Source organism: Monodon monoceros, unplaced genomic scaffold (assembly GCF_005190385.1).
Source record: "Monodon monoceros isolate NGI ecotype Baffin Bay Population unplaced genomic scaffold, NGI_Narwhal_1 Super_Scaffold_10, whole genome shotgun sequence".
Lineage (NCBI taxonomy): Eukaryota > Metazoa > Chordata > Mammalia > Artiodactyla > Monodontidae > Monodon > Monodon monoceros.
This window is the reverse complement of record NW_021703766.1, coordinates 41,822,451-41,839,484: the sequence shown is the minus strand read 5'-3', so window position 1 is coordinate 41,839,484 and position 17,034 is coordinate 41,822,451. Positions and strand designations below refer to the sequence as shown.

General features: G+C 53.5%; 1 protein-coding gene across 1 annotated transcript in view; it reads right to left on the bottom strand.

Annotated features, from left to right (window-relative positions):
• Positions 1-16,535, bottom strand: part of GPI (glucose-6-phosphate isomerase) — a 25,311-nt gene extending 8,776 nt beyond the window's left edge. Inside the window, exons 1-9 of the mRNA XM_029242478.1 lie at positions 16,327-16,535; positions 15,262-15,352; positions 14,856-14,924; positions 13,305-13,424; positions 8,205-8,288; positions 7,935-8,081; positions 7,042-7,113; positions 6,327-6,371; positions 4,983-5,036 (exon numbers count right to left, since the gene is read on the bottom strand). Coding sequence (XP_029098311.1) covers positions 4,983-5,036; positions 6,327-6,371; positions 7,042-7,113; positions 7,935-8,081; positions 8,205-8,288; positions 13,305-13,424; positions 14,856-14,924; positions 15,262-15,352; positions 16,327-16,448 — 804 coding nt within the window. The 5' untranslated portion in view covers positions 16,449-16,535. The remainder of the gene's footprint in view (positions 1-4,982; positions 5,037-6,326; positions 6,372-7,041; positions 7,114-7,934; positions 8,082-8,204; positions 8,289-13,304; positions 13,425-14,855; positions 14,925-15,261; positions 15,353-16,326) is intronic.
• Positions 16,536-17,034: the final 499 nt, after the last annotated feature.

Here is a 17,034-nt window from a genome sequence, read left to right as displayed (position 1 = left end):
TACCCAGTGGACCAGCTCTGCCTACCTGTACATGACCCTGGATCCTCGGATCATACCTAGTGGACCAGCTCTGCCTACCTGTGCTTGACCCTGGATCCTCAGACCATACCTAGCCAAACAGCTCTGACTACCTGTACATGACCCTGGATCCTTAAAACATACTTAGTGGACCCACTCTGCCTACCTGTGCTTGACCCTGGATCCTCAGACCATAGCTAGTAGACCAGCTCTTCCTACCTGTACACAACTCTGGACCCTCAGACCATACCTGAAAGACCAGTTCTGCCTACCTGTACATGACCCTGGATCCTCAGACTATACCTAGTGGACCAGCTCTGCCTACCTGTACACAACTCTGGACCCTCAGACCATACCTGACAGACCAGCTCTGCCTACCTGTGCTTGACACTGGATCCTCAGACCATACCTAGCGGACCAGCTCTACCCACCTGTACATGACCCTGGCTCCTCAGACCATACCTAGCAGACCAGCTCTGCCTACCTGTACATGACCCTGGGTCCTGAGACTGCACCTAGTGGGCCAGCTCTACCTACGTGTACTTGACTCTGGGTCCTCAGACCATACCTAGCCAAACAGCTCTACCTACCTGTACTTGACCCTGGGTCCTCAGACCATACCTAGCCAAACAGCTCTACCTACCTGTACTTGACCCTGGGTCCTCAGACCATACCTAGCGGACCAGCTCTACCCACCTGTACATGACCCTGACTCCTCAGACCATATCTAGCAGACCAGCTCTGCTTACCTGTGCTTGACCCTGGCTCCTCAGACGATACCCAGAAGACCAGTTCTACCAACCTGACACCTTACACTGTACCTAGTGGACCAGCTCTGCTTACCTAAGACCACATGTGGCAAGTCAGTTCTACCTACTTGTGACTGAGCCTGGCTTCTGAGATTGCAGCTGGACGGCCAGCTCTGCCTACCTGTGCACGACCTTGGATCCTCAAACTGCACATGGTGAGCCACCTCTGCCTACCTGTGCTTGTTCCTGGCTCCTGAGACTGCCCCGGCAGGCTAGCTCTGTTTACATGTACCTCATCTCAGCTCGCCAAACGTCATCTAAGACATTTGGTTCTTCTTACCTGGACTTGGCTGTGACTTCTGAGATTTCACTGGACAGACCCAGTTTCCTGAACTTGCTCCACAGACTTTACCTGACAGACCGTGCTCTACCCACCTGTGCTTAACTCACTCTGACAGACCCAAGGATGAAACCTGTACCAGATGCAGACTCCACAGACCTTACATGAGAAACTCAATTGCACATACCTGTGCCTGGCCACAACTCTTCAACTTCATAAGACATCTCTACAAGACAGGCAGAGATGCAGTTCTACCTACCTATCCTGACCTTACCTGAGAGATGCAGGTCTACTCACCTGTGCCCAGTCCCGGCTCCCAAGATCTCACCTGAGACACCTACCTCTATCCACCTGTCTTCACTTCATATTCTCAGAGATCATCTAAGAGATCCAGGTCTTTCTAGATGAACCCAACCCTGGCTCCTCAGGGCTCACCTGACAGATCTGTTCTACCTACCTGTGCCTGACCTCAACTGTGGGACAGAGTTTAATGAACCTAAACATGGCTTTTCAACCTACTTCTGGCTTACCTTTGGCTTTACAGATTTTACCTGAAAAACTCAGTTCTATCTCCCAGTGCTGGACCTCAGCTCCTCAAATCTGGAACACAAACCAGGGACTGGCCTCAGCAGCTCAGACCTTACCTGTTCAAGAACCAAAAGTACAAGCCTGTATCTCACCTCAACTCCTCAAACCTTACCTGACAGGCCTGCTCTGTGTACCTGAGACAGACCCAGAATTCATGAACCTTCCAGATGGATGGAAGCAGCGCTCCATCTCTTTGCCCGACTCCAGCTTTTCAGTCCTTTCCCAGGGGACGCAGGACCATCTCCAGGACCATCACCCTGAGCGTCACCAGAACTGCTTGGACAACACCTGAGGACACGGTTCTGACCTGGACCCGATCCTGGATTTCTAGTCCCACCTGTCAGACTCAGCTCTGTCTCTGCCTACCTTTGGTTTTAGTGTCCTTACCTGACCAACACGCTTCTGTCCAGATGTGCCTGATCTTGGCTCCTCAGGCCTCCCCTAAGACACCTAGTTATACACACCTTGTCTGATTCCAGCTTCTGAGACCTCAAGCAGATGTGGCTTTACAGACCATGCCGGCAGACCCCACTATACAAACCTAACCTGAACAGGCTCTTCCCAGAGACCTGACAGATCCCTGGCTGCTCATCTCAGCCTGAGGGAAGCCTGGCGAGAGTCCACTGGTGCCAAACAGTGTCTGAGTGACTTGGGCCTCTGACACTTCTAGAGACCTTTGTCTTTAGACCTTTGTCTACCATAAGCCTCTCACAATGCACCTTAGCGATGTGGCTCCTAGGTTGGTTCACCTGTCTGTTCTTCACCTGTCCCAACTCCCCAGTCCTTACCTTTTATAACCAGGTACATTCCTAACTCTTCCTCATCTGGGCACCTCATACCCCAACCCAGCCAGACCCCAATGCCACTGACCACGTCTTGGGCTGGTTATGGAACCTCAGGGGCCTCTACAACACCCTGAGCTCTGGCCGTCACACCTGGTCAGGATGCTGAGATCTACACAGGGGACTTACCTACGCTTGCCTAATCCTGAGTTCTAAACGCCTCACTTGAGTGATCAGCCACCCACTCACTACCTGATGCTCACTGTTCAGAGCCAGTCAGAGATCCCAATGTATACACCTATCCTGAACCCACAGATCCAGGTTTAAGAACATGTACCTGGGCTTCCCTGGTGGCGCAGTGGTTAAGAATCTGCCTGCCAATGCAGGGGACACGGGTTCGAGCCCTGGTCTGGGAAGATCCCACGTGCTGCGGAGCAACTAAGCCCGTGCGGCACAACTACTGAGCCTGCGCTCTAAAGCCCGCGAGATGCAACTACTGAGCCCGCGTGCCACAACTACCGAAGTCCACGCGCCTAGAGCCCGTGCTCCACAAGAGAAGCCACCACAATGAGAAGCCCGCGCACTGCAACGAAGAGTAGCCCCCGCTTGCCACAACTAGAGAAAGCCTGTGTGCAGCACCGAAGACCCAACGCAGCCAAAAATAAATTAAAAAAAAAAAAAAAAAAAAGAACATGTACCTAATTTTGGCTCCTCAGACTCCACTTGATAGAATAAATATTTGAATTCTTCCAGAATTCACAGACCTCACCTGTACCTTTACCTGTCCTGGTGCCTCCTCTTCAGATACCACCTGTACCTGTCCTGGCTCCTCTTCAGACATCACCGGCCAAAATTAGCTCTCCAGTAATGCGTGCTGACTGCCTGATCCCGACACACAAGGCTGCCCCGTGGCTGGCCACAGCTGACCAGGCCTCACCGCTTACACATACCTACGCCAGACTGGACTCTTCAGATCTTACCTCAGAGCCAGAGCAACATCCCTGTATCTATTGTGGCTCCTCTCTCTCACCTGAGAGGCCCTGGGTCCAGAAATTTCACCCGTTCCTGTCCCTGGCTCCTCAGATGTCACCTTCTCAATTCACCAATATACATCCTTAGCGACCCAGGCAGGTCCTTCCAGGTATGTCTGGACTGGCCGCAGAGGCCTCCACTGTGCCCACCCTGGCCGCTCGGGCCTCACTAGCCAGCCCCAGCCCCAGCCCCATGTTCTTGTGCCCAACTGTCATTCCTAGGCCTTACCTGGGAGACCCAGGTCTGTCTCTAAGCCACACCCCAACTCATCTCTGCAGGCCGGGTGGTTACAGGCAATGACGAGCCAGGCTGCGACACAGCCCCGCTGCGCTGGGCTCCTTGGCTAGCAGGAGCCCCCACGTGTCCCTGACCACCACCTGCTCAGGCTCCAGATCCCGGAAAGGAGGAGGGTGGTGCCTCCCCTCGTTTAACAGGCATGCAACATTTGTTAGAAGCTGCACAGTCTCTCTCGACCAGGGATCCTCATCTGAGCCACAGGACGCAGAAAAGGATTTGAGTGACTCTTCTCAATTCTTCCAAGGATGGTACATAACTAGTCCCATTCTAGAAAGAGGTTAACTCATTACACACAAAAGATGCCTTAGGGTGTGAGGGCGTAATTCTCTCCCAGACTCCAGGCCTTTAGAGCTTTCAAAGGAAGTTACATCTTCAGATGCTGCCCCCAAGGAGAGAGCTTCCAGTATAAAGGCCTGGAAACAGCCCCACTGGGAAAATCCCCAACCGGACGATGCCCTCTTAGGTACACCTGCCGAAGTCATGTGTTAGAGCCACACCCACTGCATTCAAGGCACCCACGCCACTCCCCGCACCGCATCTCTGCCCCGCAAGCCTTCCCTGCATTCTGCGACCCGAGCCCTTCTCACACCACGGCTGCACTCAGGCAAGCTGCAAGGAGAGCTCCTGCTCACTGCTTGGCACCAGCTGTGGCTCTAGCAGAGATGAGTCTGCGTGACCGCCTGTCACTAGAGTGGCCCGCAGCTCTGCCACTAGGCAACGCTGGCTTCGCGAGCTGCCCAGCGGCCCCACCCAGGCACCTCCTCTCTGCCACCCTCCAGCTGCCCCTGCGGCTCCTTTCCAGGCCTGCCCAGTCACACCTCCCGCCTCACCCTGCCCTTTGGTCTTTACAGGTTGCGGCTGTAGTTCAGAGAAAGGTCATCACTGAGAATAACTCACAACCTCAGCTTAGCGAGGGGGACAGGGGTGGCTCCGGTTACCCCACCCAGGGGAATGCCACCCTGGCCTTGCAAGCCCGCCCTCGGTGGGGGTGGAGCCCTCATCCTGACTGAGCAAAGCTGTTCCTGCCCCACAAGCCTCTCTGAGGGCCTCCTGCCTGCTGCAGGCATGCAGCAGGTGCTCAATAAATATTGACCTGACCTTATGGGCCCCTCATCTGCGGCTTGACTTGGCAAAGGACACACGATTCACCCACCACGGGGAGGCGCCTTTACTTACGTCCCAGAACTCGAACATGTTTTGAGGGTCAATTCCAAACTCCTTCACTTTGGCCTAAAAAGGGCAAAGGGAAAGAGAAGGAAGGAAGCCTGGGTTAGCGGCACAGAAACAGGAGCTCCAGGGCATGAAGAGTCGTGCCACCACTGGGGCTGCGCTGGAGCCACCTGCGAGTCCAGGCGGGACCAGGAGCCACCCACCCCCAGAGCCAGATGCCAGGCCAGCTCACGTCCAGCACACCCGTGGCCCAGTGCTTACAAACCCCTCCTGCTGAGAGGGGCTGCACACCCACCCTGAGGACCTGGCCCACACACTGTTCTGCAAGACCACCTCCTGGACCAGACCCCCTGGGACCTCTGGGAAACAACTGAGCACGGGCAGGGGCAACCTCCCAGGCCAGGAAACATACAGCCCGGACACCTGCCCAGCCCTTCCAATACTGGGATGGTGACCGCACCCCAGGAAGCCTTCAGGGAATGAGCGATCCTATTCTATCCCCTGGGCAGACAGGGTCAGCAACCCTTGCCTAGACCCTACAGGAGACGCCCCACTGACCAGTCTGAGCTCTACCCCCAGAAGGTGGACAGTGGCACTGTGGTTGGCCAGCCTTAAGATGTCCTTCTGTCTCCCCCCACAGGCAAGTCAGCACTGCAGGCATGGGTGGGGGTGGGGGTGACACGGAAGGAGTGGAGTCAAGAGGACCCGGGTGTGGTTCCGGCTCAGACTGCCCAGCACAAAGCCCACCACACAGCAAGTGCTCAGCCAGGTCTGCCTTCCTGGTGACCCCTGCAGCACAGCCCCGCCCTGCCCGCTGACACGCCCCTGACCCTACCTTGCACAACCCGGGGCCAGGAGGAACTGGCAGGTGGGTAACCATGTTCTAGTCCCGTGTTCTAATCCCGGCATCACTGACTCATGCAATCACTGGGTGACAAGTCACACCCCTTCACTGGGGCTTAACGTCCTTATGTGAGAAATGGGATGCATCCCCCACCCGTACCCAGCATATCCCATCTGGGGAGAGGCCAGTGGCAGAGGCCAGGGGAGGTCACATGTGTGGAATGTTGTGGCCATCAGCCAGGCCCGGGAGATGGGTGGGGTTAATGTGATCCCACTGACTGCAAACCCCTTGCTGGAGCAGCAGAGGTTTGTCTGCCTTGCAGAAAAGGTAAGGATGGTTTGCAACTCACATCCCTCACAGGCAACCAACCCTTCTACCCCACCAGCTGAGCCAAGACCCCTGAACCTGTGAAACACACCTCAGCTGATGTATTCGGAAAGGCCATGACCCTGACCTGGCCTGGGCCCTCCCAGGGAGGTAGTATGGGAACCCTCATGGGCACTTACAGTGTTGGTAGACAGGGCAACAAAGTGCTTCGAGACTGCGGAAGGCTGCAAGAGATGAGCCAAGTTATACCACACCCATCCAGGGGCCCCCCAGGGGCAGTAACCCTGCCATCTCTGGAGAAACCAAGGCCCCGGGGGGGACCCACTGCTCCCAGTCCTCGGTTCGGAGGCTGTCGGAGGAGCCCCATGTCAAGATGGAGAGGACAGAGGGGTCACAGGCCAGGCAGCCCAGCCTACCTCACAGGCACACAAGGCCCAGGGTGTCTCCCCTGTAAAGCTGGAGGGGCCAGGGGTAGAGAGGATTCCATAGGGCCAGTGGCCTTAAGGAAACGGCCCTCAGCAGTTAGAGCAGGGTCTGCCACATTTGGCTTGTCTGGGCTTGCAAAGCCAAATATCTTTTTTTTTTTTTTTTTTCTAAATATTTATTTATTTTGGCTGCACGGGGTCTTAGTTGCAACATGCAGGATCTTCGTTGCGGCATGCATGCGGGATCTAGTTCCCTGACCAGGGATCGAACCGGAGGCCCCACGCATTGGGAGCACAGAGCCTTACCCACTGGACCATCAGGGAAGTCCCAAAGCCAAATATCTTAACCAGAGAGGATGCCTCCTGCTGCCATAGGGCTACAGGGCTAAGCGTGGCCACGCAGGCTGACGGGCAGGCCCACCCTGTCCTTCCCAGCCTGCACACTGCCCACTGCCCACCCAGCACTCACATCCTTGGCCGACAGGAGAAACCACTCCTTTGCTGTCTCTGCGTTGGTGATGGTCTCCTGGGTGGTGAAGGTCTGCAAGCAGAGAGTAAAGGAGTCGGTCCCCAGCCAAGGTCGGTACGGCCCAGAGCCAGAGCTCAGCAGCGGAGGCCGTGTGGGTGCCCAGTTACCACACGGAGCAGTGCATGCAGGTGTGAGTCACTCCCCATCACCCCCACCCACATGTCCACAAAGCCACGATCAGTGACTGTGTCTGGGGCAGGGGCCTGGAAGTAGCAACGTCATCCTGTAATTCCAGGACTTCACAGACAGAGAAAGGGGAAACGCTAGTAAGAGCTACACCTCCACCTGCCCAGAGCCCACCCTCCGCCCCCGCCACCCCACCACAGGTCAAAGGCCAGAGCATCCTCCAGGAGAGCAGCTGTGGACACACCTGGGGCTCCCTTCAGCCCAGACTAGGCTGTATCTCAGAACTCAGATGAAATTCTTAATATTTAATGTGCATGGATACGAGTAAACAGGGCATAGATGATGACAAAAAAACAAAATGCTTACATTATCTGGGCATGGCTCTGGGATCAGAAAGGAGCAGACATTAGAGACAGATCTCTGAGAAAGATGGGAACGGTCCCAGGCTGAGCGCACATTCAGTGAAGTGAGTGGGTGGGCCTAAGATGAAGGCTCATACGGACCAGTTCAGGCTTTCATCAGGTAAACTGTTTTTGCCACCAGATAAGGAACAGTCTGAGGGCAGCTGTGCCCACCTGATCCACAAAGCATGGCTCATTCAGAGCAGCTGGGAGGGTCCAGAGTCCAGGGCAGTGGCAAAGCATCCACCCCCCCTCACACCCCAACACACACAGGGTTGGGAGTCAGGCCGGGTCTGAGGGCCGTACCTTGGAGGCGATGATGAACAGGGAGGACTCAGGCTTCAGGGCGGCCAGTGTTTTGGCAATGTGGGTCCCATCGATGTTGGAGACAAACCAGACCCGGGGACCTTCTGAAGAGTATGGCTTGAGGGCTTCAGTCACCATGAGGGGTCCCTGTGGGGAGACGCAGCATCAGAAATCCCACGAGAGGTGAGAACAGCCAGGTCCCATCTCTGGAGAAACCAAGGCCCTGGATGGAACCCCTCCTCCCCCATCCCAAGGCAGCCCCCTCCTTACCAGGTCAGAGCCGCCGATGCCGATGTTGATGACATCCGTGATGGGCTTGCCTGAGTACCCCTTCCATTCACCACTCCGGACACGCTGGCACAGAGCAGGGAGATGTAATCAGCCCGGACCCCTGAGTATAACCTGCTGCTCAAATGCATCATTACTGCTGTATCCCTACACCTCAGTCCCAACTTCCAGGCCCTATCAGAGGCCTACTGAGACACAGTGCCACATCCTTGCCACACTCAGCCCCAGCTAGACCCTTTTTCTCATCATTAGTAAGCGGGGTGACATCCCCACCTCACAGCAACATTGTCAGAATCTGCAAAACAAGAGCGAACTTCCAGCAGAACCTAACACGACAGAGGCCAAGAGATGTGGAGTGTCAACTACTGTGACTGGTCCGTGCCAGGGACAGAAATGACATACATGCAGCCAAGCTCCACATGGACCCCAGGGATTCTTGCCTCCCAGTATTCACATCCCTACAGGGTCCCCCACGCTGTACAGGGCTCACTATGCACCCATTAGGACACTGCAAAGATGATGGAGTGTGACTTCAGAAGCTGGGTCAGGAAAGACCATGCAGCTTCTGCCTTGCTCTCTTGGATAGCTCACTCTTGGGGAGGCCATCTACTATGTTATGAGAAGACTCAGTTGTATGAAGAAGCCAGTGTGGTGAGGAACAGAGGCCTTCTTCCAACAGCCAATGCCAACTCACCATCCATGAATAGGAACTGCCTTGGAAGAGAATCCTCGAGAACCCAGCAAACCTTCAGATAACTACAGCCCTGGCCGACATCTTGAGTACAACCTCAAGAGAGACCCCCAAACCAAGACCAACCAGTTAAGCCTCAATTTCTGATCCACAGAAACCATGTGAGATAGTAAATGTTTACTGCTATTTTAAGCCAAGTTTGGGTGGAATTTGTTATATAATGATAAATAACTAATGCAGACTTTGGTGCCACAAGTAGAGTACTACCATAACAAAAATCTAAAAATATGGGTAGGGACTTCCCTGGTCCAATGGGTAAGACTCCGTGCTCCCAGTGCAGGGGGCCCGGATTCAATCCCTGGTTGGTGAACTAGATCCCACATGCAGGCTGCAACTAAGAGTCCGCATGTCACAACTAAGATCCCGCATGCCGCAACTAAAAAGATCCCACGTGCCACAACTAAGATCCGGCAGAGCCAAAATAAATAAATAAATATTTTTTTAAAATAAAAAAATAAAAATATGGGTAAAAGCTAAAAGAGCCTTGAGGAGAGTTAGTGAAAGCCTAAAAAACATTGGAAGAGACTGTTAGCAGAGGTTTAATGGTCCTCGAGGGGGCTGCTGGTATAGATTTCAAGAAGTGGGACGAAAACACTACTGAAAATTGTAGGAAAAAGAATCTTTGTTATGTAGTGAAAGAAAATTTAATAACACCGTTGCCTGCATTAATGGGGAAAGTAAAAGATGTATCTATTATGATCTGGATGATCTAGCTATAGAGATTTTCAGGCTGTGTTATAGGAACTACCTGGCTTCTTACTGCTTACAATAAAATACAAGAGGAGAGAAATAAGCTTAATGAAGAACTTTTAAACAAAAAAAGGCCAGGAATCGTTGGATTTGAAAATTCCCAGCCTCTCCAGAAAATAACTGATGCTGAAATTAGGAGATGGATCTTCGGCAAAGTTCAAATCCAAGGCACTGTAAGAAAAGCTTCAAGAGGTAAAGCAGAGAATATAGCTGTAAAATCCTTTGTTAAGACCTCAGAAAGAACTAAGGTGCTAACACAGAGAATATTTTGGCTGAAGGTAAGGTTTCCAAAAAGCTTAAAAGTACTATCTCTGTGGTCTTAGAAGCAATTGTAGGAAAGGACTTACCTTGAAAAAATTTGTGGGTATAGCTTTTGTCTAATGGAGTGAACCCCCCACCCCCAGTAAGCTTCACAGGAGACCCACAAAGTTTTTAAGATAACTGAATTGTCAGAAACACTACCAGCTTGGATTGAAAGTGACAGAGATATTACAAAAGGAAAAGAGATCTCTGGGACTTCCCTGGTGGTCCAGTGGTTAAGACTTGCACTTCCAATGCAGGAGGGCGCAGGTTTGAGCCCTGGTCTGGGAACTAAGATTCCACATGACACGCAGCATGGCCAAAAAAATAATAATAATAAAAATAAAAAAGGAAAAGAGATCTTTAATATTTTTTATGTTTTAGGCCGTGGCTTGTATATGTGTGATCTTAGTTCCCCAACCAGGGATCAAACCTGCGCACTCCTGCGTTGGAAGTGCAGAGTCTTAACCGCTGAACCGCCAGGGAAGTCCCAGAGAAGAGATCTTTAAAAACCTACATTTCTATAGGCAGTAAGCAGGCTGAAAACACTAGGCAATTACAAACACAGACTACCTTTCATGTAAAAAGGATGACTAAGGGCAAAGCCAATAGCCTTGAGGAACAATCCCCAGGCCTTGAGTCCTAACCAAGCAATTGCCAACACGTGTCCTGCTCAATTTCAGAACTGCTTTGGACCAATGTTTCCTGTGTGCCTTCCACTTTCCTTCCTTTTTGAAAAGGAAGTTATCCTATGCCTATCTCACCATTGTATGTTGGGTGTGTAAGGGATAAATAACTTGTCTACTTAATTCACATATCTTCAGATCAAAAGGAACTGTATTTAAGCTGTATTAAAGAAAATACAGATATATCTGTATCTAATTTAGATTATGAGGTTCTTCACTTCTAGCTGATATGGTAATGGCATATGGCCTTAAGAGAAAGAGAACAGGGTATTTTGCATGTGGAAGGAACATGATGAATCACTGGGAGCCAGTAGGCAGACTACGATAACCAAATTCTAAGATGGTTCCCAGCTATCCTCACCTCCTGGCACTGCATTCATGTTCTTGTGTAGTCCCTTCCCACTTTGATCAGAATTGACCTGTACAACCAACAGGCTATTACAGAAATGAAAGAGTAACTTCTGATGCTACCTCAAGGTATTAAAAGATGTTGAAGCACTCTGCCTTGCTCTCTCCTGGATCAGTCACTCTGGGAAAAATCAGCTACCTTGGCATGAGGACATTCAACCTGTAGAGAGGTCCACAAGGTAAGGAACTAAAGCCTCCCAAATGTCAGCACTAATTGCTAGTGAGCCATCTTGAGTGCAGATCCTCCATCCCCCATCAAGCCTTCAGATGGATGTAACCTTGGGCCAACATCTTGACTACAACCTTATGAGACCTGAGCCAGAACCAGTCAACAGAAACGCTGACTGCTGTTTCCAGCTGCTCAATTCTGGAGTTATTTGTTACGCACCGATAGGAAACTAGTATACGTGGCTTTCCCCAAACCAGTAAGACCGAGTAACTTTATTTCTTTTAGATAATAATCACCTGCCATGAGCAATTTTCCATCAATACAGAAAATAAGTTGCTCAGCTTTTCAACAATCAATCTCACCATGAGTTTTGTTATAATAAAGCATCCTAGAGGGGAAACTTTGTGTATCTTTACTATTACTACATACACCCTTTATTTAACCAGATAGGGAGTCTTACAAAAACACACCCGTTCTGCAACTTCCTTTTTCAACTTCACAGTATGTCCTGAACAGCATAGCAGGTCAATACAACTGTAGCTCCCTAACTCCTGATGGTGCCCAGGACTACGGTTTATGAACATACACTGACTTTACTGGTCAATCCTCTGATAAACGAGGTGAGGCTGTTTTCGGTTTTTGCCGTGACAATCAAGGTCATGGTGAACATCCTCACCCAATCTTGGCGAACTCCTGAGAGCACAGCCATGGGGAGTGTTCCTTACCATGGAATTGCTGCTATTCGGCAGCTATTCTGAACTATAAATAGCCCATCAGTCTGAGTCAGGTATCCAGCAGCCAGCTATAAGGGAGGGCTTTCCTGGAAACAGCTTCCCAGACGACCAGTGCCACACACTCTCCACATGGCATGCCCGAGCACACAAGGGCTGATCAAACAGAGCACCGTGCTTCCGAGACACATCAGTTCTGCCACTCACAGCAGATGTCTGGAAATGCCCAACCCTACATCCCATCCAAAGCCCATCACAAACACCAACCACTCTTAAGGGACATTCTGGAATCCAGATTCTCATCAGGAACCCAAGCCTTCCTCACCCTGCAAAGTCCCACTCACTTGCCTGCCTAGCCTCTAGGATGGATGCCCAGATCACCTCCTGCCGTTTCAGGTCTGAAGATGACCAGCCACACGTGGGGGACACTGCTCTCAGGGACCAGCTGACTAGAGCCTAGATTATCACTCCCAGAGCACGCGTACAGACACGCGTAACCCACACGTACAGACATGCACACGGCCACGCAAACCGTCCAGCCCACAGACATCACCCTTGTACTCCAGGCTTGAGGACATCCACCAACTCTTGCAGAATCACCGTGCGGTAGACACTGAGGCAATGGCAGGTGATGTGGGGAAATCTCTAGCTGGTCTCTGGGGCAACCCCTACACCCCCACACAGGAAAAGGAAGCACAGTTGTGTGCATTAATGCTGACACAGGGACAAGCTGCATGTGTGTGTACGCGTGTGCCCGTGTTTCAAAGAAGAGACGACAGACATGCTAGCACATGCATAGGAAACTTTTGGAAGATTTACAGTAAACATTATAAAAGCTGCCTCTGGAGAGCTGGCTGGGGTGTGGTCAAGAAAATTTTCCATTTTAAATCTCGTCTAGTTCTAGACTAGACAATAAGGGCACAGGACTAAAGAGGTTAGAAAAAGCAAGTCTCTCCCCGACTATCCCATCCCTCAAGGGCCTCACTTTTCTTTTCAGAACCCTGTCCTGGCCAGACTGTCACCGTGAGCCCACAGGCGTCAGAGCTCAGGAAAGAGGCTGCTCTACTGCTGCCAGTGGTGGGTTCCCTGAGAACAGGGTCAGGGAACTTCCTGCCTTAGCAGAGGCTCCATGGCCAGCTGTCACAGAGACCACCGCCACCTCAGGCTGCATTGAGGGCTGGGGTCCTCTCCAAGGAGCGTGGAAGGGCGGCCCATCAGGATCCCCAGATTCCCAACTACAAGCACACACACACGGCCAAGGGCAAGTCCAGCCCAGCAGCTTCTTACGTGGCAGAAAGACTTTATCTTCTCCAGGACCCTGTTGACCTCTGGCATCACATCCTTGCCATCCACCAAAATGGGTGTGTTTGACCGGTTCCGAAGGGCCACATGCAGCACTGCCCGATCCTGGGGACGAGAGTCAGCGCGTGAAGGCCTCCACCCCAGGGCAGCCACACTCCCAGCTGGGCATGATGCAGTGTGGCCCCAAGAGTCAGCTCAGCCCTTTATCCACTGGACACGCAGGCCCTAAGGTCTGCTAGTACCATGGTCTCATACTCAAAACCCACTGTGTGCTCATGCAGATAGGGGCCACTCCAGGTCCTAGAGGGAAGGCAAGGCGTGTGCCGCTCCCTTACGTGCTGCAGACAGTCGCAAGGGGAGGGAGACCGGAACAGGCCTGGGACAGGCCCCAACGACCCAAAGACGTTCAGGGCGTGAAAAGTCAAGGAAAGCTGAACAGCATGAGAAAAGGCACACTGGTGACAACACAGGTCAGAGACAAGCAATGACTGGCTACAGAGGACCAAGGCTCATGAAGCCCAGTCCCATCTTTCTGGTGAAAGTACACGGTGTTTGTTGGCACCTTTTGAAAAGTGTCCCTGGCCCTTTGGAAGTGGAGCAAATCAGGCAACTCAAGCTTCCCTCACCAAGCATCCCATCACACCCACTACTGGAAACCAAACCAGACCCTAAGTCTGCGATAGGCTCCAGGCGGCTGGCCTTATCAAGTGAGAGCAACAGTCCCATCAAGCTGGAGGCATCAGATGAGTCCTTGAAAGAAACAGGTCTGAGACTCCAGGGGGACAGGAAGGGATGATCTCAGGACTCCAACGCAGGGAGAGGCTCACTAAGGTGGAGGGCTTCATGCCACACTGCCTTCACCCCGCCCAACCTCACTCCTGTGCCACATTCTGTAGACAAATCCACCACTCCAGGAAGCCCTCCTTGATTGCCGTCTCTCAGCCTAGCCCAGCAGTGAAAGACAGGGGTGTTTGAATAGTGGCTCTGCCACTTACAGAATGACACTGGATAAGTGACTTGACCTCTGAGTTACAGGTTCCTCATGTGTAAAACGAGGATAACATCATGAGGATGACACTCTGAGTGCTCAGTGATTCTTATGCCTACAGGGTTCCACGGCGATTCAGGCACAGGGTGGCCAAGGCCTGGTCTTGCCACAGCTTCCTGTTGACTCCTCCCACTGAGGAGGTTGATTTTGACATGAGTCTTCTTTTCACTGACAAAACCTGTAGCAAGGATCAGAGTTAACTTCTCTGAGCATGCCTTGAGAAGCCCTCTCCCTGCAGCCTTGAGAGATGCTGTCCCCAGGCAGACACCGGGAGCCATTCCATGCCACCAGACCTAGACTGCAGTCTCGGGGAAGACACACCCCAAGGCTGTGCAACTTGCTTGAGGAAATAGGCCTTCAGGCCCCTGGTTAAGCAAAAGCATTGCCTAAGAGGAGGGGTACGGACACAGGGTGATGCTGCTAACAGTCAGACGAACCCCAAAGGGAAGGAAGAGGCTGTGGAGGGTATACGGAGTCTGCCTGCTCACCTCGGTGAAGTTGATCTTCTCACCATTGAACATGCGTTCCCGAGCAGCCTCCACACCCCTGGACTTGGCCTGAGAAGAGAATACACTGAGGCCTGGTCCCACCCACGCTGGCCACCAGGAGTCCAAGGCCCCAAGCACAAGGCTTGGTGCAGCCCCCGGTGGGGCTGACAAATGGCTGCAGACTGGTGCCCTCCCCCACTGCCTGGGAAGGGTCTGCTCAGACATCAGGCACTGAGTCCCCTGGGATGCTGGCCAGAACCTGAGCCAGGGGCAGGGGCACAGGGGCAACTACTGAGATCCACTAAGAGGGGGAAGTAAAGATGCTCAAGGACCTGAGGACGCCAGTAGCCCAGCTCGTCCACAACACCATGGGTCACGGGTCAAGCCTCCCCATGCAGAACATTACCAGGTCCACCAGCATCTGCATCACAGCCTCCGTCACAAGGTTCTTGGAGTAATCCAACAGAATACGCCCATGGTTGGTGTTGAGGTTCAAGCTGCAGAAAGATGGCAGAAGTGGCTGACCACACCCCAGCCTGATCCCTGATCAGAGATGCTTCCAAAAAAAAAATCCTCCCTGTGCCAAATCCAAACAAGCCTCAGCTGGCCAGCACAGTGGTGTCGTCTGTCACCTGTCCGCCCCCCCCAAGCCGACCTGCAGCAGCAGCACAGGGCAAGATGCAGACCCCTGGTGAGGAGCCTTTCCTCTGCTAAAACTGAGCTGGGGGATGAGAAGACAGAGCTGGGTGCGCTGCCCCTGCCTAGGCCAGAGAGTGACAATTCCCTCCCAGAGCTTCCACTCTGCGACTCAACTTACTCAGGGAAGGACCCAAATGACAGGGCTGACCATCAGGGACTTCCAGTCTGGAGCCACAGACCTCCCCTCCCGAACCCCTGTGCCAGTGACCATTCCCGACCCCCAAGATTTTCTCCTTTCCTGGTCGTTCATGGGTCTCCGGACCTAGCCTCCTGGGCAGGAATCACGGCCCCACCTCTCCACCCTTCCATCGCGGCTCCCCGCAAATCCCCCGGGCCGGTCCCACCCTGACCGCACCCTGCAGAAGGTCCCGAGCACACTCTCGGCCAGGACCGAGTGGAAGGGGGCAGCCCTTCTGAGCCTGCTGCGTCGGCGAGGGCCCTTGCTCACAACCGCGGAGGGATGGCCTGCTTCAAACGGCAGGGGCTGGTGGAGGAGGAGGGGAGAGAAATGTTCCCGTGGAGGGGAAGCGGCAGAGAGGCCCAATCCATGACGAAGCTGCCGGGGCGCCGAGACCTCCGGCGAGCACCCGGAAACCTGCTTCAAGGAGGCGTCAAGGACGAAGCGCGGCCTGGGCCTGCGCCCAGATCCGTAGCCAGGGGCCCCCGGGGACCGCCGCCCAGCCCTCCCGGTCCAGGCCCTGCACAGCCGGACCCCGCGCGCCGCCTCCGGGTCCGGCACGTCCGCGCCCCGCCCCTGGCCCCGCGCGCGCACCTGAAGTGGTTAAAGCGGTCCTTGTCTCCTTCGAAAAGGCGGCGCAAGTTGAGGTCAGAGCCGTGCTCGTGGTACCATGCCTGCAGCTTCTTGAACTGCGGGTTCTGGGTGAGCGCGGCCATGGCGAGAGCGGCAGAGAGCACGGACTGGGACAAGCACGGAGGAGGAAGCTGGGCGGGTGGCGCGCGGCAGGCGGAGGACCGGCGAGCGCAGCGAGCTTTAAGGCGCAGGCCCCCGGTTCCGCTCCGCCCCGTCCCCGCCCCCGCCCTCGCCCTCCTCTCTGAGGCCCGCGCCCGAGAGGCAACCTGGTCCGCAGCCGAGGCTCGGGGGCCTCAGCTCTTCTCGCCTTGCCACCGGCGGCCTCTTGGGCTGCTGCTCTGCCGACCTCTGCCTGGAAGTGACTGAGGAACAGAGGCAGAGCCCCGGCCTGCTTCATTAGTTCGTTCATTCACCCACTTAACCCAACTCCTTCCAACACTTGAGTGTTACAGGTGCTGCGGCTATGTAGGTGACAAGTAAAATATATGGCATATCAGATGCTGGTAGGTGCTAGTGAGATAAGGAACGCTGGAAAGGGAGCTGGGAATAGGGGTTGCAATTCTGAATAGAATGGTCAAGGCAAAACTCACTCGGGTGACATTTGAGCAAAAGCCTGAAGAAGGTGAGGAAGCAAGCCAATTGGCTATCTGGGGGAGAAGGGTTCAGGCA